General features: G+C 41.2%; 3 protein-coding genes across 4 annotated transcripts in view; 2 read left to right on the top strand and 1 right to left on the bottom strand.

Annotated features, from left to right (window-relative positions):
• The first annotated feature begins 790 nt into the window (after nucleotides 1–790).
• On the top strand, nucleotides 791–3,915 carry LOC128757643 (uncharacterized). 2 transcript variants are annotated; one of them, XM_053863097.1, is made up of 2 exons: nucleotides 791–927; nucleotides 1,987–3,914. In XM_053863097.1, exons 1-2 carry the CDS (start codon nucleotides 853–855, stop codon nucleotides 3,757–3,759), a joined length of 1,848 nt encoding a protein of 615 aa, XP_053719072.1. In that variant the 5' UTR covers nucleotides 791–852; the 3' UTR covers nucleotides 3,760–3,914. The 2 variants fall into 2 exon arrangements, with proteins under 2 accessions (XP_053719072.1, XP_053719073.1); XM_053863098.1 differs by lacking the exon at nucleotides 791–927 and adding an exon at nucleotides 1,208–1,482 and having other exon boundaries at nucleotides 1,987–3,915.
• Nucleotides 3,757–6,328, bottom strand: LOC128757644 (uncharacterized). The gene is made up of 3 exons (XM_053863099.1): nucleotides 6,144–6,328; nucleotides 4,922–5,800; nucleotides 3,757–4,688 (listed from the first exon to the last, which is right to left on the bottom strand). Exons 2-3 carry the CDS (start codon nucleotides 5,786–5,788, stop codon nucleotides 4,362–4,364), a joined length of 1,194 nt encoding a protein of 397 aa, XP_053719074.1. The 5' UTR covers nucleotides 5,789–5,800; nucleotides 6,144–6,328; the 3' UTR covers nucleotides 3,757–4,361.
• Nucleotides 6,329–6,968: 640 nt separating this feature from the next.
• gabbr2 (gamma-aminobutyric acid (GABA) B receptor, 2) overlaps nucleotides 6,969–25,498 on the top strand; it is a 171,517-nt gene continuing 152,987 nt past the window's right edge. The window contains exon 1 of the mRNA XM_053864134.1: nucleotides 6,969–7,740. Within this exon, the coding sequence (XP_053720109.1) occupies nucleotides 7,438–7,740 (303 nt within the window). The 5' untranslated portion in view covers nucleotides 6,969–7,437. The remainder of the gene's footprint in view (nucleotides 7,741–25,498) is intronic.

The raw sequence follows: 25,498 nt of genomic DNA, 5'->3' as shown, positions 1-25,498 counted from the left end.
TGTTGTACATTGATATATTAAATAAGTTGATAGGTTTGCATTGTTGGGTGAGTGTTTGGAGCATTTTTGTTTTACTAAGTTTAATTTAAGTTAATATTTTCCAGTTCATAATTTGATTTTGAGTGGAAATTCAGTAAATGTCTGCAATGCTTAAGTTAATATTTGCTTTGCTTTATTTTATGTTGTTGTTGAATTTATACTTGATATGTTCGTGAATAAGATATTATTATTAGTATTATTACTGTTCATCTTTTTTTACTCAGCAAGTAATTCTATTAGGTCAAAATGTTTGTGAAAGTCAATATATTTAAATTGAACTGTTAAAATAAAATTCTGAGCAGAAGTATTTAGATGTCTGGTGGAATGTTGCGTCACACTTTAAACTACTACGATTAATGACTGAATAAATAAAAATGCTGAGATTTTATGGCTAGAGCATTTATGAACACTAATTTCTATCTTTGAAAACAGCTCATTTTCTGGTAATAATGCTCACGTTTTATACAAATATATTTTACTGCATGCTACGGAAGAGGATTAGGGCCAGTAAAGAAAAAAAAAATTTTTTTCTCAGAATTCTGACTTTAATCTCAGAATTCTGACTTTAAAGTCAGAATTCTCACTTTTTTCTCAGAATTCTGACTTTAAAGTGAGAATTCTGACTTTAAAGTCAGAATTCTCACTTTTTTCTCAGAATTCTGACTTTAAAGTGAGAATTCTGACTTTAATCTCAGAATTCTGACTTTAAAGTGAGAATTCTGACTTTAATCTCAGAATTCTCACTTTGTGACGTTGAGCAATGAATTGTGGGGCGGGAAACGTCAGATCGCTGTGTAGCTGTGAAGAGACAACATGTCATCGACCAGTGACTTTTTGCGCAGTCGAGGAGTTTCAGAGGACATCATCTCACTTATGGAGGAGCAGAGGGTGAGTAACATATTGCCTTCATTTGGTGACTGTTGAGTACTTAAAGGAAATGCTCCATGTAGCTTGTAGCTTCGCTGCTAATTCACATCACATTGATGGGATCTACCCGCGTGAATATGCAGATTAGGAGTCGTTGGTTCCTTCAGACAAAAGTATTCAAGAGACAGTCCAGATACGTCATGGTGACGTCATATAGCATTTGTAGAACTCGGCGACACTTTGCATCCAGCCCCTTTGCTTGCTTGACGGAGCCAGCGATCCGGTAATTAAGGAAGAGGCAGACACCGCTCCTCATACACAACATTGCTTTCATTAAATCAGTCAAATATACGATTGTAAAATAACAGAAACTGTGCGATCACTGAACAAACAGACAACATTTGAACAAACCAGCACGTCTTGACGCTATTAACCATCGTGCCATTAACATACATGCATATGAGCCAGTAATCTCCTGTCTTTGGTGACTTATTTTGCAGACATTCACATGTTCAGCGCACAAAAGAGACGTATCTAATGTTCTAGAGTCACCGCCGCCAAGGTGTCAGTGACGATGTGAGTGTGTTTGTAATATATTGGGAACTTGAATGAAGGCAACTGTTCGTTTGGTGCGTGCATTTTATTTTACGCCCGTCACACTCACTCGCCGATGCTTCGTCAAGCCTGTTGGCCAACAAAAACCTTCCCTTAACCATCGCTAATATCAGTGCACTCCGCTCCACTAACACCTACTAGGGCAACAACACAGTCTATAACACGGTTGTTAATTATATTTCTTGTTCTTATATTGCTCGCATGCTTCACGCTGCTGCTGTCGTTTGTTGTCGAATGTGTTGAATCTAATTTTAGACTCACTAAGCTTATTTAAATCTAAGTAGTTTTGAAATAATATTTTTAGGCATATATGTACAAATCACAATCATTAATATATTTCAACGTGTAACAGTTGCAGCATTTTTGTCAGTTTGTATTTTATTTACAATTTTATAATGCTTACAATACTTTGTGATTCTGTTATATTTTAATTGATTGTCTTTTTTTGCTGTTTTTCTTGTGCAGATTGATAGTGACGTCATCTCACTGATGGATGATGAAAGTCTTGCCAATTACATCCCCTGTTATGGAGACCGAATTGCTCTCTTCAATTTTTGCAAGACAAAACAGCCCCCATTAAAAAGAAAAAACGGACTTTTGGAAAAACTCCGTGAAAAAATGAAACTCAGAAATGAAAGTTCGAAAGGGGACACTGCCTCAAAAACGAAAATACAACAGATTAAGAGGCAGAAAACCACAAGAAATGTTGCGATTGGATGGATACACAATGATGGAAAAATAGCAAAACAGGTGAGGGAGAAGCAGGGAGGAGGTACCAGAAAGGTTAAAATGTCCACAGAAGCTGGGTTAAAGGACATTCTTGAGGAGGGAAAAAAACTGTTTTTCCCTGGTGGAATTTCTCCTAAAGGATCTGAATTGGACTTCGAGTTTGAGGTGTGGGATTTCAAACAGAATTGCCTCACTGATGACACCTGCCAGTCCATTGGCAATATGTACGAGGCAGCAAAACTGACGTTGTTGCGTTTTTACATTGCAACAAGGCGAAAAGATGAGCAAGATGATGCCAGCACAACAACAGGGGAAGTCTTGGCTTTGTCACACAATGGCAGTGAAAACAACTCTGCAGAAATTGAGGAGGTCACAGTTGAATCAAGTGAAGTCTACGTATCTTTGGACATTTCTGTTGATTCAGAAATTACTTTTGGTCCCACATATGATGCAGAGGAAGATACAGAGGTCACATTGATTTACGATGGTCCAGCTATGCCTCTCAGTCCACCTGATCCACCAGATGCGATGACAATAACTGTTCACTACTCTGACACATTGAATGATATGATTACAGCTTTCTCTGATGACGCCATCTTGAACAAATCACTGAATGTGAAACGCATATTACCAGATAATAGAGAAGAAGCAGGTGTTGGATCTGGAGTGCTGAGGGATGTTCTTAGCTGCTTCTGGCAAGAATTCTATGAACGATGCACCCTTGGTACAATAGTTAAAGTGCCATTCATCCGCCATGATTTTCCTGAGGAAAAGTGGAAAGCAGTTGGGAGAATCCTTGTTAAAGGTTACCAAGATTGTTGCTATTTCCCAAACAAACTTGCATTTCCCTTCCTCGAACAAGTGCTTTTCAACTGTGTTTACAGTGATCCAAAAGCCCATTTCCTGCAGTTTGTGAGCAGCCAGGAACGAGATGTGTTGATGGAAGCAATGAAGGACTTTTCTGAAGTGGACCTAGATGATCTTGTTGAAGTACTTGACAGCTATGGATGTAGAAGGAGAATCACAGCTGAAACCTTTCCCACAATACTGCTGGAAATAGCACACAAAGAGCTGGTCCAAAAGCCCATGTTTGTTATAGACTGCTGGAGGGAGGTTACTCTTCAGCATATCTCCATCAGTCCTGAAGCACTGAACAAATTGTGCTCTGACTTGCAACCAACTTCAAAAAAAGTCTGCCAACTGCTGAGATTTGCGACTGATTTAACCCCAAAGCAGAAAGAAGTGGCAAGTCATCTGAAAAAGTTCATCAGAGAGTTGGATGAAGTCAAACTTCAGAAGTTTCTCCGGTTTTGCACTGGCTCTGATCTTGTTGTTACAGACACCATTCTGGTGGAATTCCAGGAAATGACAGAGTTCACGAGAAGACCCGTGGGGCACACCTGTGGGAAAGTTCTGCATATTGCTGAAAGCTATGAAAATTTCCCAGATTTCCGATCAGAATTCAATGCAGTTCTCGAAAGCAATATTTGGATGATGGACATTGTTTAATTGTTTTGCACCCTTAACTAGAGGAATATAACGATCTAAAAAGTTCATGGGCTTCATTTAAAAGAAAGCCTAAGATGTTATACTTACTATTGGGAAGTTGTTTCAGCAGCTGCATTGTTTTATATGGATATATACCATGCTGCTACTATGAAGAGTAATATTTTATTGCATTCAATAAACTCACTCTTCTACAACTTTGTATTTCTGTCTTCACCTGAGTGTTTATTAAGTGTGTAAATATGAAGGGTCTCATAATGTTGTTCATATGTTTTGTAAAATGTTTTTTGCAATACATAGTACTTCAAAAATATTTATGGAACCAATCGAAACTAAAAAAACGACATTGTAGACAGCGAATTAATACACAGGAAAATATTTTCTGTCACTCATTTTGGTAGGTGAAGTTTTACATAGATTCATCACAACTCAGGTGAAATGTTTAATGCCCTTTTATTTATTTGTGACTTACAGAAAATACATTTAAAATGTCGTGTGAAAAATCACAATACGTAAACTCAAAGGACAAAAAATGTGTAGAATCCATTCTCTTAATGACACAGTTAGATGCCGAAGTTTTAATAAATATTACATCAATAGACTTGTCATACAATCTTCAATATTTCTCCCCTCAATGTAATGTACAAATCACTTGCAACTAATGGATCTGATGGAGCATGCCATTCATTTTCCTCCATGAGCAGACAACACAGCTCAAAAACAGTTTCATCACAAGGAAACGGGGCTTTTGGCATGCACTCTTCCATACATACAATGACCTCTTCCATTTCAGCAGATTTCAGTCGATCCTCAGCACTGTGAATGGCAGGGAATGAATACATGACGACTGGCCGACCTGAAGCTGCATCACCGGTCAACCTTGATCTTATTTTGTGGGAGTTCCATGTGTTCACAACTTCATCCAGCTCATCCTGCCCAAAAAGCGGAATAGTTAAGTATTGATATTATTGACATTTTGCCCAGCAACTTTATTAACATTCAATTTGCTTGTTTGAGTCATCCCATCTACAGTATGCACTATGCAAAATGACAAAAGTATCTGTAGTACGTCTGACTGTCTTACTTCAAGTATTTCGGAATTAAATTTTTACCATTGATTAATTTCAATGCAGAAAAAATAATATGCACAGACAAAGTCTTTTACCTGCATCAGATTGAGAAAGCAGAACTGGATGAGGCTTTTATCCAGAAAGTTTCCTGTGAAGTGACCATCATCCTGAAGAGTTTGAAATAAATTCATCCAGAATTGTGCACTCTGTTTACGGAGGGTGGTCCACCATCCTTCAATGCGCTGATTGGCGGTACTTCTTCCATAAAGGAAACTTTTGTCCCCTGCAAAGCTATCTGAGTGGTTTCTTCGCAAAAACATTTGCATCTGTTCAACATGGCCATTTTCTGTGCCCCTGTCAGCACGGATCCTTTCTGGGCATCCACCAATGCGTGAAACTGTTTTAATAAAGTAACTTGCAACCACCTTCGGATCATTGTTTGTGGTGTAGGCCTCTGCCCATAATACGTATCGGCTAAACCCGTCAATGCAGCCATGGATGCCAATCCCATAGGGTTTCAATTTATCATAGCCATCCATGTGCCAAACAGCATTTGGTCCTCTGCAGCTGTATTGCCGTCTTCGTAGGCGTCGTGCTCTTCTTAATTCCACACCAACGGGGTCAATCATTTTTATAATTTGCCGTATTGTGTCTTGTGACACAACAAATCCTTTCTGAATTGCTCGTAGATGAAGCCATCGATAACCTTGCATCTGCCCACTCGTCATGATCTCTTGCTGGATAAAAGCCAACACTTCTCCCAGGTCTGACTGGTTCTTTCTTCGATACAAACCAAGTCTTCGGCATATTCTCTTCAGAGTCCGAATACTCATGACAGTCTGAGCATGATGTGCCACTACTGCCAGTATTTCTTTATTGCTGAGTGAAAGTCTAAAGCACAGCTTGATGAAGTCATCCAAATCTGGCTTTTCAGCCGCCACTGTGTGAGTTGTAGCCTCCATCAGTCACTTTATCTGCACAAGAAAAGATAAAAACCAATCATATTTTAGAATTACTGAAATAATGTAGCGTCTGACAAGACAGTATGCATATTATATATTTTGTAAATAATAATGTTCGCATTTATGGTGTTGTGTCAGTTTCAACAGTTCACTCCACTCATCAACCTTCCCAGTTAGTAGTAAAGTACAGACGTGTGTGTGCATATGTGTGTCTATGTGTATATGACATCACCGTGACATATATGGATTGCCACGTCAGTCTCTTTTTTATGAATTAGCAGCGAAGCTACAAGCTACATGGAGCATTTCCTTTAAGTACTCAACAGTCACCAAATGAAGGCAATATGTTACTCACCCTCTGCTCCTCCATAAGTGAGATGATGTCCTCTGAAACTCCTCGACTGCGCAAAAAGTCACTGGTCGATGACATGTTGTCTCTTCACAGCTACACAGCGATCTGACGTTTCCCGTCCCACAATTCATTGCTCAACGTCACAAAGTGAGAATTCTGAGATTAAAGTCAGAATTCTCACTTTAAAGTCAGAATTCTGAGAAAAAAGTGAGAATTCTCACTTTAAAGTCAGAATTCTGAGAAAAAAGTGAGAATTCTGAGATTAAAGTCAGAATTCTCACTTTAAAGTGAGAATTCTGAGAAAAAAGTGAGAATTCTGAGAAAAAAGTGAGAATTCTCACTTTAAAGTCAGAATTCTGAGAAAAAAGTGAGAATTCTGAGATTAAAGTCAGAATTCTCACTTTAAAGTCAGAATTCTGAGAAAAAAGTGAGAATTCTGACTTTAAAGTCAGAATTCTGACTTTAAAGTCAGAATTCTGAGAAAAAATTTTTTTTTTCTTTACTGGCCCTAATCCTCTTCCGTAGGCATGCTGTCCACTGCAGGCTGATTTCCTTACAGTAATATTTCGGAGTGACTGCTCCTCTCTTGCACTTCAATTTCTCTGGGTTGCACTGCGCCTTGCCGAGACACCGACGTGTTTATAGCTCTATATATTTTAAAAAGCCTGCTCTAAAACATGTCGGCCGCGTCTCAATAACAGCTCATCAGTCTTGGCTGTCATCAGCGGGTGAGTGTCCTGCATAAAGCCAGTGCAGCCTTTCAGCCAGGCTGTCTCCCGCCTCCTCTTCCTTCCTTTCCTCCTCCTCCTCCTCCACTGCTCCCTCTTGTGCGCACGGTGAGCATCAGCTCCTCTGACGCACCATCGGAGATGAGCATCCCAGTCCCACAGGCTGTCAGACTTTGGACCTCCAGCATCAGCATCACTGCGCGTGCTCCTCTCCATCCCGGTGTCTGAGCAGGAATGACCGCGTCTGCGGGGATTTACCTCGGAGGTGACAGTCAGTGACTCCTGTCTTCACCTGTGTGGATCATACCGGGACTCTACGGGACGTCTATAACCGGGCTCGCTCGAATGACGTGACGCCGGACTCTTTTCCTCTCATCGATCTTGGATTATTCTTACAGAGTCTCAGTTTTGGGCTGCAGTTTCCGCTCTGCGGGGCTGCTGCGGTGCTTTTTTTTTATTTTTTGTGGGGCACTGTTTTGCTGTACGAACGGGAGACTCGACCCGGAATCGCGATGCCCACACACTGAGGGGTAGCGGCGGGTTCTGATCTGGTCACCTTGCACGGCAGCATGGCCCGAGCCCGCAGGGTGTGCGGCGGCGGCTGTGGGATGCTGCTGCTCCTCGGTGTTCTGCTGGTCCCTCCTGCCCTGGCCAAAGTGTGCAACGACCGAACCAAACATGGACAGGACAACAGCTGGTTCTCCAGGGACGGGGAGAATTTGCCCATCATGGTCCTCATGCCCATGAACGAGTCGGCCCTGATGAGCAGCATCAGCCAGGGAATCGAACCGGCGGTCCAGCTCGCCATTCAGCACATACGCGAGTCCAGGAAGTACTCGTTCTCGCTCATCACCAAAATCTACGACACCGAGGTAAACACGACTCTCCCACTACCACGCTCGCTAGTGTGTGCGCGTCTCGGCGCGCGCGCGCGCACACACGTGCGCGCACCGAGCCCCGCAGGCTCCTCAGTGCGTCCAAGAGGAAACGCTGCTGTCATGTTTGGTATCTGCGCATCCTCGCTGCTTTCAGTGCGCAAAAGTCCTCTGCTCTTCCTGGGTTTGGAGACTCTTTTTCTCGCTGTGGTGCAGTGCAGCCTGGCTCTGTGGCACTGCGTCTTGCTGGCAACCGCACCAACAACCCCTCTCTCTCTCTCCTATTGATCGAGCAGCAATTACCAGATTGACAATTACTTCTCTCTTTTCGCTCCATGTGAAACGACCGTAAACGCTTTTCTATCACGACTCACTGATTCTGAACTCTGCAATAGATTTTGCTCCGCTGGTGCCTGAAGGTGGCGCAGTTGGATGGCAGCTTTCATGCCCCGAAACGAAGTGGATTTGTTTTTATTCAAGTCACCAATGACTACATGTCTATTCTCCTTTATTTTAGAGTGACTTCAATAATCAAACACGCCTTAAACCTTTCTTTTATCTAGTGTTTTAAACGCTTCCATTTTGCATTGAATGTTAAATGAATAAGAACAGCAACAAAAATAAAAAGGAATATCCTCAAGAGAACTGTACGACTAGCTGCGTTACAACTGAAAAAGTGAAAAATCTCTGCCAGTGTCCTGCACTGACTTCTCTTCATGAGGGTTTGAAAAAAGAGGAGGTCCGAGTTAATATCCTGCATATTAGGTTCCATTACACCACTCACAGCTTGATCTCATTGTGTGGAAACTCCAAATTTAAATGGCTTTCGGATAAAGCCATTAGTTTATAATGAGGAGGTTGTAGACTGGAGTACAAATGAGTATTTATTTGCCAAATTATGATCCCACCGTATATAAAATCTCTTTCACGACACGATTTTTAGGCGATAAAAATGTTCATCTCGTCCTGACTAATAGTGTTGTCGTGGAGTTGTGTAGCTTCAGGAGGGATGGTGATGAAAGTTATGACTGCAGAACATCTGGAGCATGTAAACAGAGACTTGCCGTGGGTTCCTCTCTGATTCCCTTGTAGATTCAATGGTTTGGTGTATGCACCGTTGCCATGGCGACGGTCCTGTGTTTAGTGTCTTGTGCAATTTGTTGCTTTTTTCCCCCCCTGAAACATAACAAAAGGGATTAAATTGACTTCGATTGAGCACGTAGTTGTACTTGTTGTGTGAGTGTAAATGGCATGTCAAGATGCTAGATGCCAGATGCTACAGGCGACTGATGGAAAAAAAAAACCCATCATATCTGGACATGACAGTGTATTCAGTATTAAATTTTAGGGATTTTATTTGTGCTTGAGTACAGTTTTATTCGTTTGAAAGCCTTGAAAAAGACAACAGCTTCAGCACCTGCTGTGGAAAATGAGCGTAGAAGTTCCACTTGAAATCAATGATCTGAATGTACCATAGTTTTAAGCAAGCGTTTTCTGATGCTCTCCCTTGTTGCTATGGTGGAAGGTGAGATTCATTGAGTATTTTGGAACATACTTTTCGGAGGTTGAAGTGGCAGGTTTTTGCCTGCATATCTTTTTGTTTTGACTTCGGGCCTGTCCAAGCCCAGGTGTGTTTTTTTTGTGAACAGAGACTAAAATCTCTGTTGACAGAGGTAAGCCCTCGCAGGCTGTACACGCTCAGACCATGGGATTAATATGCGCTTATGAGAGTTATGATTTTGCCATTCACTCTATTCCCCTGGAGAGAAAGATGAGCTGGAAGCATGAGGTCAGTGGGCCAGCCTGACATCCGCTCGCTGGGAATGCCTGATTCTAATTCCAGCTTTCTAATACTGACGGTCAGTGGAAACTGCTACTTGATGATCTTGTGGCCGAAGGTTAAACCCCTCACTTCCTTCATACGACGCATTGAATGAAGAGAGCAAGGAGGTGACTCACAGCAAGAGCCTTGGATTTCTAATTCTGCCAGTTGCAGTCGGCGGATCACTTAAGGTGAAGCACACCAGTGTAATGTGCCAAGATCATTTAGTCAAGATAAAAGTCCTTCATATCAAGCTCTAGGACTGAAACAGGTTTGATCATAACTTTCACCTGAATGAGCACCGGCTGTAACTGTTCACTTTGGACACCTGGTGAAAGACATTGTTATAGCCTTTTTAAAGAACCAGCAGGTCGATAACTAGCGGAAGAGGGTAAGAATAAAATGTTTATTTAGCGCGCAGTTTATTTATTCAGTTCCTGTAACGTAGCTACTGACTATCGATTAATGGGAGTTAATGTCATTTATGGCTGCAGCTTCATATTTTATGGTTTGTCAATACACAGCTGCACAGCTGTCTAAATGTTGTTGGTTTGTTGCGCTTAGTCGCAAATTCAAGGCAGGTAAACAACAAACTGGAGACATCATAAAAACTTTCTTTCATGAAGTTTGTCTCAAACTTTTCTTTCTTAAACTGTGAATTGAACAGAAATGAATATTTATCGTGTCTGAAAATGATTATGATTATTCACAGAGGGTCTCAGGTCGCTCTTGTCCAAATAAGTGTCATCTGTTTTTATACATTTATTCATTTAAGGTTTTGTTATGCACCGGCCACATTATGGAGGTATGGGTTGATTGATTCTTTTGTATCACTTCTTTGCACTTTAAAATATTTATTTTTAATTTATTGTGATATGTTGTGTACAGAGCATGTTACGAACACAATTTCCCTTGGGATTAATAAAGTTTTCTGATTTTGATATAAATATATTTTTGATTTTGATATATATATATATATATATATATATATATATATATATATATATATATATATATATATATATATAAAAATCAAAAATATATATATATATATATTTTAACTTATTATTTTCTGTTTGATTATAATTTCTAATTCTAAAAGTGAACAATTTCTCACCCAAAAAATATGCTGTAGAAAAAAAAGAAAAAATTAAATTGGGAAACCACGTAGTTATTTAACCCATGGGATTACTGCATACTTGAATATTAATTTCACATCACGAAGAATTAATTGATAAAATTGCAAAACATTGCAACATACAAAACACAAGACAAATCTGTAAAGCAAAATATATTATTTAAAAAATATTTTTACAGCTACTTGAAGTGCTTTATTTTTCAATGATCTGTGTCTAGTTAGTCTAATGAATTGTCACTTTTGTTATTTGTAATAAAGAAATACTCACATACAGACTAAGAGTTACTTCATACAGGAGGTCCTTTCTTCCAGTGGCAATAAAAACATACAATTCATCCCTGAAAAAATTACAATGAAGGATTCTTTGGCACATTTTTCTGTTCACTGTTTCTGTCCTTGAATCTGCATTTTCTGGAACATTGTTCTCTAAGATCTTTTGTATCGCTTTTTTTGCACTTGATAATATTATTTCTTTTTAATATACTGTGAAATGTTGTGTGCAGAGCTTGTTACGAACACAATTTCCCTTGGGATTGATAAAGTTTTCTGATTCTGATAAACTCAGTGGGTTGTGTGGTTAAGCTGGGGACCACATTTCTCACATGGCCCTTGAACAGGCTGAACTTGTCTGAGCGCCGCAAACATGATTAGGGAAAAAGTACTGGATGCATCATCAACTGCAACATTTCATGTGGTATATGTTGGTATAATAATGCATGTGCAAATACCCACATGTGCCACACACCCACAAGACTTTCCCAAACCAAAGGCTTTGGTCTGAAAACAATACACGCATCACTGCATTTATTAGAGTGAGCAGCAGGCCAAGTGTACTCGAGTAGTTATTGTACGTGTGTGTGTGCGGGCACTGGGATTTAGCCTGGCAGATGTAAGTAATCAGTCCCTGAGCAGAGGCTCTTTATCCCTTTATCCCCTGTTGGTGAAGCCATGGGTTGACTGAGCAGGCCCGGTCCATCCCCTTGTGGTGCTGAGCTGTGTGCTGGTGCCGACGATGCCGTGGCGCTGGAATGAGACACATTTGCAGCGACGGAGAGCAGATGCGATGAAAGGAGCTGATGGCGTGATGTGATCAGGGTCCGGGTTCTCCGGCAGGTTACACATGACAATTCCTCTCAACTTAAAAACCAGAAGAGTGCAGGTAGAAGAGAAGCAGGATGGATTATATCATCGGGGAGGCTTAGTGCCGGCGCGGGTCCTCCACAGCTCGAGATGTGAGAGTGTGGGTTTTAGTGTAACCGAGACCTGATACTGTAACTCGGCAGGCTTAGAGGATCGGAGCTTCAGAGAGGAAAGGAGGCGCTGGGAAATAATGGAGGGAAGACTTTGGAAACTTTAGAGACTTTTCCGCTAAGCCTGTTCACAGTCTTACGCAGTGACTGACAGCAGGAAAAGATTTCACTCAACTGTCATCAGTCATTTCTAGAGGTATATTTTAGGGGAAATTACCATTAACATAAGGCAGCATTCAGCTGGCCACATCATTATTTATGGCCCTCAATTCAGCTATTACGTTGGATTTTCTGATCCATCACGGTGTTTAAGTTTGTTTTCCACCAGGTCATATTCTGGCCCCAATTGTCCCAACAGGAGAAAAATTGATGCCTCATATTTCCTGCCTGCGCATTAAGCATGACCTCTGTTCTGCCTGTGACTTAGACTGAGTGTGAGCGAGTTTTACACTCCTGACTAAGATAAACACAAGCAATGACACACACATATATGAAAACTTTAAAGCCTTGTCCAACTGTTATGACTCTAAACCCTACATTTCAGTGCAAAACTATATGTCAGAAACATGTTAAAGTCACTCTGACGATCCATAATCCCCAATATGCCTGAACGCAGTGTTTTAAATAATCGATTGAAAACATCAATACCACTTACCCCCCTGGCCCCTGAGCTAAACCTGCTATATTTCCAGGCGGGGTGCTGGATCGTATCCGGCTAGTTTGATAGCAGGTCTCTGAATCGGCTCTACTGTGATTACTGTGCTCTCACACACTCACTTCTGGGAAGAAATCTGAAATTTAATTAATGCGCTCTAAGGGCACGCACTCCCTCGCTATCATGTTCCCTCTATTCTGGCAGTCAAAGACGAGGCAGCCTTTAGTTTTGAAAAGGCAAATCAATGGAACCGCAAACACAGTCTGCAGAACTGAGGGCAATGGTCGCAGCATGCAGATGGTTATTTATAGTAGAGTGTCCATAAAACCATGAACCTCTAGAGTGTACGTTGGCAGCTACGGTTGTTCTCGATCTCACTGATTCCTGCCCTTCTTCGTGAACATCAGTGTGCTCACATGCTGGAAGAAAAACAAGCCACGTTGATGGTTCGTGGTGATGTACACGACATTTACTGTTAGCACCCAACGACGGCTTCACACCGTACGCACCAGTTTCCTTTTATCCTGTTTTACATCCCATTACTTCAAAAACCTTTTCAGATTGTGTGCAGTTTATACATCATTTGCAGTCAGGATTTGTATTGTATTTGTATTTTTTTGTATTTTCAAAAGTTTGATTTTACCAAGCAGTTGGTGTGTTTATGGGCGGGAACGTCTGCCACTTCAGTAGCTCGCTTTCCCAAGTCAAGTCACTCAGTTGTGCGTGCGTTGTGTTTTTTGAGTCTGAAGGAAACTGGAGATTATTATAAGATTTGGATGTTAATACAGCTTTGGGGCATCTTGGTGGTGGGGGGGAACCTTTCAGCGATGAGTTTGTATATTGTGGGGTTCCTCCTGGCACTCCAGTTTCCTCCATCTTTAAAAAAATACACGTGTGACTCTGTCTGCGGATGGAGGTTTGTGAAGGCGTTTTGCGTGAGTAACTGGAAGAGGATTGAGTTTCTGGTTCTCCTTCAATGTGAGGAGGCCAGACACAGATGAGCTGGTCCCTTTTCAAAAATAGTCCCCTTGTTCCCTTGCTGTGGAGGTGTTCCTGGGCAGGCCTTGATAGTAACCAAATGGGAGCAACAACATGGGGTATATGAGTAAAACAGATTCTATTTGTGATAAACCTTTCGTGTTAGCGTGCTATAACAAAGCAACGAATTCTTTTATATACCACTTTGTTTAATTCACCTCCTTGGATGACCTTTTACACATGTGACTGATTCAAAGCTTTTGTTCAATACCATCCGACAACGACAGCATGAACCGGCAGCAGTGGACAATCTTGTGTGTCACCTTCTCCAATTGTACGCTACACTCGATCTGAATATCTGACATCTTTTCTGCACCGCGGCTGTGGACCGACGAGGTCAGAAGAGATTGGCTGTCACCGCTCCCGGGATGGAATATGCAGGGATCGCGGGGAAAAGCAGCCTGTCACATCCCCGGAACCCTCTCCGCATTCCGAAAGTGCTGAGTGTGGCTGTACGCACTGACCCGACACAGATAGTGGGGATCAATGTTGAGCAGCCGTTCTCTGAGAATGAACAGCATCTCATGGGAGAATCAGAGAGAGAGAGAGAGAGAGAGAGAGGGGGAGTGCCAGCCAAAGTGTAGGAGATGGAGATCCCGAAATAGGATTATATCATCGTCTGCGCAGGAAGAGGAAATGGCCAGGCTCTTAATTCGTATTGGAGCATAATGTGATGCCATTTGGGTTGTTTCTCAGTGGCTGGATACTTTAATGGCCTTTGGAACCAAAAAGCAATTATAGCAGTTGGGCGTGTGCATTAGCGGGAGTCTCAAAAGAGGGGGGTGATATCACGTGTAGTTTCCGTCCTTCTTCCAGGAGGTTCAATTAAAAACTACTTTTAATTTGACTCAGATAAATCTGAACAAGAGCAGTGGCCCAACTTTTCTTCTACTGTGATTCCTTCGCTCGATTCTGTCCATCCAGTCCCAGATGGACGTTGTTCTGGGGTCACAGTTATGACTGTGTGAGAGGCGGGGGGCGGCGCCATGTCAGGACCTGAGCTCCAAGTCAGATAAAGACATTGACATGCGAAGACAGATCACCAGTGCACCGGATTGAAGAAGAAGCAAAGTGCAGAGGAACAAAACATCAGATATATCTGGAGACTATCAAAAGTAGGATTTGATTTTTAGATGTTAAGCGTTGCATTTTATTTGATCATGCGCCAACTAATGTTACAATCCATCCTTTGCCTGATTGTAAGCCATGATGTCAGCACCACTATTTACTTTAGCGCCTCCATCATTATTCCACTCTTCTTCATAGAGAACACAGGAATCGCAAATTCCATCAGGACGTTTCAGCACTATTTTGAGCTGAAAGGATCAACACGAGGTGGAAAGGAACGATCTCTTGACCGTTCTGAACCAGTTTCGCTCTCCAAGTGCTCATTTCTGACCTCTTAACGGCCGACAGAGCTCGAGCACATCTGTAAACAAAGAGCGGCTTGTCTTCTGTGTCCAGAAACGACTCCCCTACGTCTGTTTCCAGTGGACGCCCTGCAGCACTGCCGGAGGTCAGGACAATTGGATTTGAACTTTTGCTCAGACCCAATTAAATACAGTCACAACAACGTGGCTGTGTGGCAGAATGAATGTCTTCACAGCCTGTGGTTCTGAGAGCCTGGACAAAGCAGACTGATGCCCGCGTCCATAAGCTTGAGTCTCTCAGTTCTAAACAATTATCACAAATGGTTTTGACCAAGGACAGGATGAGATATGACATTAGATTTGCAGAAAATCATCCAGGGTGCAGAAGAAAACAATTATTTTGCCAGCACAACTGCATTATTTTAAGCAACAGAAAATGGACAGAAGCTGAGCAAAGCCTAAACTGAATCCCCACTGTGGACAGTGATGCTGCTGATATCATGGAGTTTTTTTAGCGCTCATATAAAGTTGCATCTGTTTGAACTTGACTATTAAGCGATTTGCTTCGCTAACCATGCTCATCTTTTGATTGGTGAGCTATTAAAAAATGTGTTTGTGTAAAGTAATTTTTTGGAATAAATATAAAGGGACAGATAAACGCATCATTTTCCGACATTAAACTATCATGACGGTAGTTGGGCGTATTTGAATCACCCTTTCTAGGAGCATTTAAAATCTGGAATCGATTCAAAATGTAAAACGGCTGTAATGTAAATGTACAACACAGAATTATTTTACCTTTTATTTAAACAATACATTCAATTCCCTTTTCCGAGGAAGGATAAATATTTATATATATAAAGATAAAAATAATGCAGCTCTTCAAAAAATATAAATAAAATAATTAACTAATAACTAAAATAAAATAAATATCATAATGTTGGTTGTGATGGGCTCCAGAGGCTTCATGAAACAGTGTCCCCATTTTCAGAGCCCACTAGATGGCGCTCTCTGCTCTAAAAGCTCAACTACCTTGATGAAACCTAGGATCATTTTTAATCCAAGAGCGCCACCCGCTGAATGCCGTGAATGAGGAGACTGTTTCATGAAGCCTCACCAGCACGCCACTAAACATTGGCTGCGATATCTTATAAAATGCACTTCCTCTTTATTATTCATTATTTTTCAAATCCATTATCTTTTAAAAACCCACTCATTTCCTGCTTACATAGGCACCGCTTGAACATAGCCTGGTCGTATATAACAACAGCTGTTATCTGCTCCGTTTGATATGGTTTTCGCTCTATTATTCATCCTGGAATGAAATACATCTTTGGGAAGTCATTACAGATAACACGGGATGGCGCTTTATGTTCGAGGTAATAGACAAAGTAAATGCATTCTTATCGGACATGTCGCGCCACAGGCAAATGTGCTATGGAGGGGAACTAAACACGCGAGGCTAACTCACAATAAGTAGGCTGGACTTCACAGGGCCGAAATGTCAGCTTCACTTCTTTGCAAATGCCGAATTATATTTAATATTCACCTGCCTCTCTGGGATCAGTGCTATATTTCACGCTGAAGTCGGGCACATGATGAATTGCACGCTACCGACCCATCTGCGCGGAGTTGGACATTTAATTAGCCCCTCACGCTCAAATCTCAGATGTGTGTTTCCGACGCGAACAAACAGGAGGCGGGTCTGGTCTACATTCCCGCTGATCACTGGGCTGTGACAAGGATGTCAGATGGCTCCCCAAATGCAAAATAATTGTGCGTGAAACATGCTCTTTTTGCCAGTGACTTTTTTTATGAGGCGTTTTAATTTACAGGATTAGAATCTGGCGCAAGGCTGGTTACGAATGTCCAGGAAGGTTTGGCTAGGAAGGTCACAGCATGCGTGGATTCATTGGTGATTGGATTTCACCAGTCCGTACCGAGTAACTGCCAACCGGATATTCCAGCGTACGTCCTCAATGAGAGTCTGGCTGTTCTTGCTCCGCTGTGGTTTGCGTCTGGGAGGGGGAGCAGATATCAGCGGGTAGAAGTGGGCTGATGAGTTGCAGGGTTTGTAAGTGAGAAGGAGGCTTTTAAATTGGATGCGGCATTGATTCGACACCGAGAAGGGCAGGGTTGATTCGGGTGCCGGTATGGGTCAGCAAGTTCTTGAAATCTTGCAGTTTGTTCTGGAGTTTGGTGGGTGGTCTGTAAGAGAACCCTGTACAGTCAAGGCAAGTAAAAATGAACATAGTTTTATTGCAGCAGGGCGTTTTGACATGACATCTTTTAATGTTTAAATAAATATTTATTGAATAAATATTGACATAAATTCATATAATATTTTTTTAGATTTATTCCAGCTGTATCAAAACCCACTCTGTTCTGTTCATGTAATAGCAAACAAATAAAAAAAAATCATGTTTCAGTTAAGAAAAAGGAGGTCATCTCAAATCCAACTGACTTTTTGTTGGGAGAGAATCTGGGTCATCTGTGATGTAGTGGTTAGGAGAGGGGAGCTAGGACAGACCAAAAGAACCGGTGGCAATAAGAGGTTGATAAAAAAACATTTCAAAAGAATTTTTTCTAAATATTATAAATGTAATATTAGTTAGCATTGCCTGATTGTGAAGTCACTTGTCAGCTAGCATTCAATTTTGCTCCTCTCTATTCTGACTTTTTTGAACAGATGAATTCCCGTCGATTCAGAAAGATTTTCTGGAATCTTTTTATCGCTTCGCCAGTGTGCTGGAGTCTTTATTTATTTTTTTCATTCAAGCATCCCCTTTGAAGTCGGCCCCCCAGGCGCTCGTGTGCTGACCAAGTCAAGGGCTAATCGCTCGGCAGAGTCGTTGGGTGAATTTCAATTGAAGACACCGCGGGCAAATCCTTTTGTTTGACTATAAAACAGTGCGTGGAATTTGTCCATTTCAGCAAGAGGCAAAGTAGATTCAGCATTGATGTTGGTTAATCATTTGTGCATGTGTTTCTTGTTCAAACAAGTTGCTTGTGGAAAACAGAACTGAAAAATGAATGTTTTTTTTTTTTTAATTTCACTGTATTTCATGCACTGATATATGATGATGAGGATTCTTATTATGAGATGAATATTAAAATCTGGGTAGGATCAAATGCAAGAGAAAAGTATATTTTTAAGAACAAAAAACGTTTAATATGAATAATATAAAATATTTAAAAATATTATATAAAAAAAAAATCCACATAATATATTTCAAATCTACGTCTAAAATGTGGAAAAATTACATCAGATTCTTTAATGAATTATATGAAATCGTGTCATTATAAATATAAAACCTTTCTCGAAAGTTCAGAGAGAAACAAGTCTATATGTCTACAATACAATAAAGTGTATAGTTTCGTAAGACATCAGATTTTGACACATTTTTAAGCAAACATAATCATTGTTATAGTCCTAGTGATAAATAATCTTTCATTTTTCTTCAAAAACCTACATTCAATCTAAATACTTTTTTTCTTCTTTTTTTCTTTCGTCCTTTCTTATCCAGCATTAAACAGACAAAATAAAAGTAAAAATAAGAAGGAAAGACAGCCAAAACTTTTGTTTCATTTTTCCCCCGACTTCATAATCATTTTGCTTCCTTGCTGCTTATACAGATGGTAAATGTATTTTTGCAGCAGGAAGGAAAGTATCATTAACATTTGCAGCATGTGAGGCGCGGGGGAGGGATGCTGACCAGGAAATCAACAAGGAGATTGAAGGGAGGGTGGGTGCTCATGAGGGGGCGGCACGAGGGTCTATTTGGAGAATAACACAGAGGAAGATGAAGGATGGAAGCAATTATTTTTTTGTGTGTTCTCTAGTGTTGGTAGCAAAACGTCTGGCCACTGCTGCTGGTTTATTAGTCAGTCTCTGATCTTGAGACTAGAGTTTTCTGGCAGTGTATCTTGTATCAAACTATGAAAACGACTCCTCGCTCTTCACGACTCATTGTGCATTATTCATTTAGATTTGATCCTTGAATGGTTTCCAGGCTTTATTGACAAGTCAGTGTGCTGCTGTCATTTTTATCCTGTGCATCAGATCGAGTGTGAATATGTCTTTTCACCCCCAGAGACGAGCCATGCTGCAGCCTCTCTGGAGAGCTTCCATCAATGAGAAGCCTCATGTGAGACACTTGTATAGGGCGAGAGGTTGTTCCTGTGTGGTTGGATTGAACTGTTCCATATTGCGGCTCCTCTGTGTCGTTGACCTCTCACCTTGGAAACAAAGCACATTTTCAGAGAGGTCTTCAATATTGCCTCTGTCGGGCTCGGGCTCCGTCCCCCCTCACATCAGGGATCTGATGGAAGCTGCTCCTCTGCCAGTGGACGGGATTAGTGTGGAAAGGGTGTGTCGTCGTCATTAGAGATTGGACAAACACAACGTGCATGTCGCCACCTCTCAAGGGAGGGAGGCAGAGCAGCGACGAGCCGAGCTCTTGTCCTTGTTAGTCCTGTAATTACATTTAGACTCACGTGATTCCTTAACAAAAAAGGCAGCCAGTCGCAGTGCAGAGGCGGAATGAACATATGACGCAACATTACAGCCGTTGCGTCTTTACACAACGACAGGCCACTAGATCGGTTAAACAAAATAAATCACAAATAGTGGCCTCCAACATTATGTCGCCATTGAACTGCCCATTGAAATCGACAACCATGACAGCTGTCAATATTGTACTGCCTTGTCCAGGTATTGACTCAGTCTGAAGAAAAGTGGAGTAGTTTTTTTCAACATGCAGTAGAATATCACAGACCCATGATACTCATAGATTTAGCTCATAACTTTGTTGGCAAGAAGTACTGCTGTTTTGATTCCAGCTTGAGGCAAAGCTGGCTTGAGAAGGATACCGTGTGCTCTCAGTGTGTATGTTCTCCTCGTGCTTCAGTGGGTTTCCCCGCAGCCCTCTAGTTTCCTCTCACAGTCCAAAAGCATTGCTTAATGACTTGAAATTGTCCATAGAAGTATGTATGTCAAAGCATGAGGCTTTGAGCCAGGGTTTTTTCAGAGCACCTGAAGAACTCCAGCTGTTGAGGAGTGAAACTGTTGCACCACCTTGAAACACATTATACAGCAACAATGCTGCAAACTGATCCCACACATGGTGCTCCGTCTCTCTGTTCTCCTCATTATCAGAGGCCTTTCATACGGGTGGAACTGCTGCCATTCTAGATTCTCAGAACCTTGGTGCTTTCTATCAAAAGCAACTGGGGTTCATACAAGTTTAAGTGGGGGGGTTAAAATGAGATGGCACTATAAAGTGTCTCTCAGGTGGAAGTAAATAAAACAGGCAAAATGACGAGTCCCACTGAAACTATATTTTGATGAGGAGACATAGAAGGCGGTTGAAGGCGTCTGATGTGGAACAAGTGTGTGAATTTTGGCTGAAATGTTTTGCTGATGTGACCTTGGAAAACACCTCCCTCACAATGTCACTATACACATGCTCAAACCAGCTTTAGTGGGTACCAGCCGTGAACGAAATATTGAGCTCCTGAGCTTTTTTTTTTTTTTGTCTGAACGCCTAACCCAGTCGAAAAGTTCTGTTATTGTGAAAGCCCTCAGTGTGTACTTTTGGATCACTTGGTCTTCCTCTGTCTATCAGGCTCTAGTCAACAGCACAGAATTCAGTCACAGAATTCTGACCAATGAAAAGCTCTTGACTTGCTAGTTTGATAACCAAACAACATAGCGTTGAGGTTGTTTGGAAGTGTTAAGTCAGAGCAGCTACTGTTAAATGACATTCAGCAAAGTTACCGTTGAAAACAGTAGATGAAAACTAAGGTGTCCTCGAGGTGTCGTGTTTAAAAGCATCCCCCCATTTTCAAGGGCTAAAGTTGCAAGTGCCTGGCTTGAGTCATGAGTGTGTTTTATGATGTTATGTAGTGATGCAAGCTTCACGTATATGGTCAACTTCACAGTTGAAATTCCAGTTCCGGAGTCAGTGTTTTTTAAGCTTTGATGGATAGAAATACATAGAATAGATATCATAATCACAGAGAGAGTAGTTGGTAAAGCTGCAGTAGTTGGTAAAGTCGTCAATGTCTTCATTGTGCATGTGTTCAAGCAATGGCACAAACAGCCTGCAGGTTTCATGACCTGAAAATTATTCTATTTTGACGCCAGTCGTAGCATGATCTTACTTCTGTCAGTTTAAACTCTCACTTAGCTAATGTTCGCACTATAATTAAAATCATCACCAGATGTTCACAGAGTTGGAGACCATGGTTGGATGGTTCCATATGTGTGTGCCTCTGCATGTAGCCGACTCCGGTAGCATGCAAAGTGTTTGATTGTAGCATGTGCGCCTCCTTTTCCCCAGGGTTAATGGCACTTAACCCTCATCCCCAGTGAGCACAAATGTTGTCATGGCCACAGCTGTGATGTTCGGAGTTTGGCAGGTGCCGCAAAAGAGTGATCCGAGCTGTAAATCTCTCTTGTTTGGTTGCGAACACATTATTCTCCAAACCAACTTTTCACTGCATTTCTAAGTTTGTGAAATGTACTCCCCAAATCCTCACTACTTACTATTCAAGAGAAGTTTATACAGTATTTTTGTATTTATTTGTTAGTCATTACTACTGTCTTGATCCAGTATTATTGAAAATATCACATTGCAGTATATATAAACAATTTTGTAATTTACAATTGTGGATTTCAGATTTAAAACACAAATATAAGTATGAAAACATGTGTAACAATACATTTAGAAAGCCGGTTGTATTACTGCTAAATATTCAGTGTTTGTTCAGTAGTTTTGAGGGGATTTACATCTGCACCAGCTGTAAGCTTCTCAGAGGACTCATTGTGTTGACGTCTAAATATAGCAGCCCATGATTTGAAATCAGGATAAGTCATCAGCCAAGACAGGACGAATAGCATTTTCACTCGCTGTAAAAGAAACTGTCACAAGGATTTCAATTATATGCATTTTATTTATTTTTGTCTAAAAGCATCACATCAATACAACAAACTATGGCCGTTGTGGTCATATTAATTCTTCTATAATAAATTAATGTACCAAAAATTTCTGTCGAGACCAACAGGATTTTAACATTTGTGGAATATGACACATCACAAATCCCATGTCATTCTCCAAGTCCAACTACAGGTGAAGCTCAAAGCTAGGCTTCCTCAGTTGACTGAAATGGTGTTGCTTGGCTGCTTGTGTGTGCGTGTCTGCCAGCGTGTTGATAGAGAGAGGACTCTGCTGTCTCTGATCTAATTTTTGTGTGTGTGTGAATTGCTGTGTAACAGAGTCAAATAAATAGTTGGAGCCCAGTTGCTTTGATTTGTAGCTGGTATTAGACCTCAGCATGTATTCTTGTAGTGAACTGCAACGTCCTGCGATACACATCAGACCTTTGTTCCATTTGCCACCTGCTCACAGCCGCTTCCCCTGTCCACAGATTGCTGGGGCCTGTTAGCGGGAAGCAGTTGGTGCGCCCATTGTGTGCCAAGAGCGATAACAACCAACTACAGTATCACAGATGTAACCTACACACACACACACACGCAGACTCTTGTCACACTTCCCAAGTGCCAGTGCATACATCTGTTCGTGCAAAAGCAGGAGACCGTCCAATGTGCACTAAAGTCACTGGATGCATCACCCATCACAGCAAGTTTGTTCCGGTAGTGTGCTTCAATATTTATGTTTGTGTGAGTCAAAGCTAGCCTCTTTTAACTTGTTCGAATACTTGAACCATGCTGTGTATCTTTCTTATTAAAATACTGCATGGGTCCACCGTTTATTCTGGACAAATTTAAACCATCCGAAACAAATAGTCAACCTTAACCAGGACTCTGAACCAAACCCTATTGTAATGACCCAGTTATTTTGAACTTTTAACCCTCAAATTGAGGCTTGGACCTGTGACCTCGAGGAGGTGTGTATCCAAGGATTAGTCCCTGCAAGTGTAGCTATATAAATACACTCACACACACACACACACACACACACACACACACACACACACACACACACACACACACACACACACACACACACACACACACACACACACACACACACATTCAAGAAGTTGTCACTCCAGTCGGAAATCGAGAACAATGTGACTGCATTTCCATTTCAACAGCTTTATACACTCCATCTCACTCTGTCATTTTGCTTAAAAAAGAAATACTTGCTGAGAAATAAAACTAAGAACATTTTGAGGCGCCGTCTTTCAGGTGCTTTAATTGCTCCTCAAGTGCAATTTAGAAGTCTGTTGCGCCGCATGGAACTTTACTGAACTAAATGAAATTGAAACTCAGGAATAGATGTGTGTTTTCCATACTGCTCTTGTACTTCACACAATTGTGCATCACTTATCTATACACTGTGGTACATTAGTCTGTCTATTGTTTGTTATAAATGATGCCCCAACGCTTTCAAGGAGCTGAAAATAACTTTAATGGGGGAAGTTATTAAAGCAGTATAATTGAAATTGCACTTTCAAACTGACAGGCTCATCATACAAAGAGACTCGTGATTTAGACCAGCACAGACTGGTTGTATGTTTGGCTCTACCTGTAGCCTCCCACTATTCAACGAGGATGAAAAATGAGCCCATGACTAACTGGTTTATTTATTTCAATTGAATTCGTTGTTCTGATAAACATGGTCCTCGTACTGTATGTGTATAGCAGATTGGATAAAAATACACATTTTATTCTATTTATATAAAGACTTTTGTTATAGTTTTTAGGCTTCAGCTGAGTTCAGCAAAGAGCAACACTCAGCAGCCTTCTTTTTCAAATTACTGGAGAATCTCTGATCTAAATTTGCTCTCACGTTCCTCAAGATTTCTGCATGATAATAGTAATAATAAAATCACGCACAAGTGAGGGACCAAGTGTCTGACCAACCCAACTGTGGACACTGATGTTTTGTCCAATAGATTTGGATGAATGAACATTGAAGGACGACATGGGTTCGAACTCCTGCCTTAAAGGAGATCCCAACCAGTTGTAAACTGCTTTGGATTAAATAGTATGTAATGTATGATAGTAATGGCTTTCAGGATGCAGAAATTTTGGAAAATACAATGAAAATACAATACAATAATTGTAAACTAAACACCAAATTCAGAGCTGCAGATTGTCTTCAGCACCATGGACAGAGACACTTTGACGTCTCACTCACTCACCTTGTTCTCTTGCTGAGAATCATTCAGCTGTTTGCTGCAATGATATGAAATTTTGAGCAGTTGTGCACAATGTAAAGTGTCTGGGGAGGAGATGATGTAAGTTACTGTGTCTGATTTATCACGACTTTGCATGTAAGTGTTATTGATTTAACACGTCATGAAGCTGCCTCCAGACGTGGGTGTGTAATTGTGTGACGCACTACTTGTTACAACTTGTCGTGGTACGAACTTCATACTTTGTGACTGCGGGAACTAAACATGCCCCAATAATGATTAGAAACAACAACAAAAAACTACAACAGTACATCCATGATCTTTTTATGGCTATATTAAATTCACAATTTCTATTAAAAGTTGAACATAATAGTCGTGTTTGTTTGGTTCGAACGCCAGTGAGAAAGAAGACCATTGAAATTCTCGTCCCCTTTTGATTCACCACGTTCACATCACGACTCGCTCTGTTGCGCTCTCCATGTCACATTCACTCCACACCGAGCTGCGTGAAGAGATCGGGGCTGACTCCCCACTGACAATCATCTTTCATTAAAATCCTCACATTGTTTGAAATTCAAAGTTAAAGGCCAGCTGAGGCCTAAATGTCAGCAGCAATATTCTGCTAATTCAATGCGTTACACAAGACAGAGTATGCAATTACAGGCGGTTGTCAGCGTGCGGTACACTGATCTGCTGCGGGAACAAAAGACTGATGGGCAGTTTGTCTGTGAAATGGAGTGGTTTGGGAGGAGACTCTCGTTTTACAGTACGACAGGAACCTCCTCGCAATGCATCATTCCCGCTTCTCGCGCAGCTGTGATTGTTGGGCATTTGCTTGCTTTTATTGCCTGCTTGCTTTGTGATGGATGTGCTCAATGAGCGAGGGAACACTGGTCGGCCTGACACCCCATGCTGCACGGGGGAAGGATGCCTATCACTATAACTCAATGGAGAGCAGTTGGAGAGTGAGTGAGATTTCATTATCCCCACGTAAAGCAGATAATTCCTGGAGCCATCTGGACGGATGAGGGGCATTACTTCTAAGGCGTATTCATGTCAACATTCATATTCACATGGACTGAGCGGAATTCAGTGCAGTGGTTAACCAGGCGGGTTTTGACCTGGTGCGGAAATTCTGACTGCTTCTCTGCAAAAAACAAAATATCTGCTAAGAGTATATAGTGTAAGAGTATTTATACTGGGGTATTTTTCCCCTGTTACTAATCCTTGTAAAGCAAATCTTTCATAGCAGAGTAGCAGGATATGTTCATGGACGTCTGCCCACTTGACAACTGACGTCTATGTTCATCGGCA

Source organism: Synchiropus splendidus, chromosome 4 (genome assembly GCF_027744825.2).
Source record: "Synchiropus splendidus isolate RoL2022-P1 chromosome 4, RoL_Sspl_1.0, whole genome shotgun sequence".
In the NCBI taxonomy this organism is placed as follows: domain Eukaryota; kingdom Metazoa; phylum Chordata; class Actinopteri; order Syngnathiformes; family Callionymidae; genus Synchiropus; species Synchiropus splendidus.
The sequence above is the reverse complement of the archived record's forward strand: the minus strand, read 5'-3'. Positions and strand labels throughout refer to the sequence as shown.

What these genes read in the sequence shown, in the direction of transcription:
- LOC128757643 (XM_053863097.1), top strand. Translation starts at nt 853, where the DNA reads ATGTCATCGACCAGTGACTTTTTGCGCAGTCGAGGAGTTTCAGAGGAC. An exon ending in CACTTATGGAGGAGCAGAGG is followed by an intron (nt 928 to 1,986) that starts GTGAGTAACATA and finishes TTTCTTGTGCAG; the next exon opens with ATTGATAGTGACGTCATCTC.
- LOC128757644 (XM_053863099.1), bottom strand. Translation starts at nt 5,788, where the DNA reads ATGGAGGCTACAACTCACACAGTGGCGGCTGAAAAGCCAGATTTGGAT. An exon ending in GCTTTCTCAATCTGATGCAG is followed by an intron (nt 4,689 to 4,921) that starts GTAAAAGACTTT and finishes CTTTTTGGGCAG; the next exon opens with GATGAGCTGGATGAAGTTGT.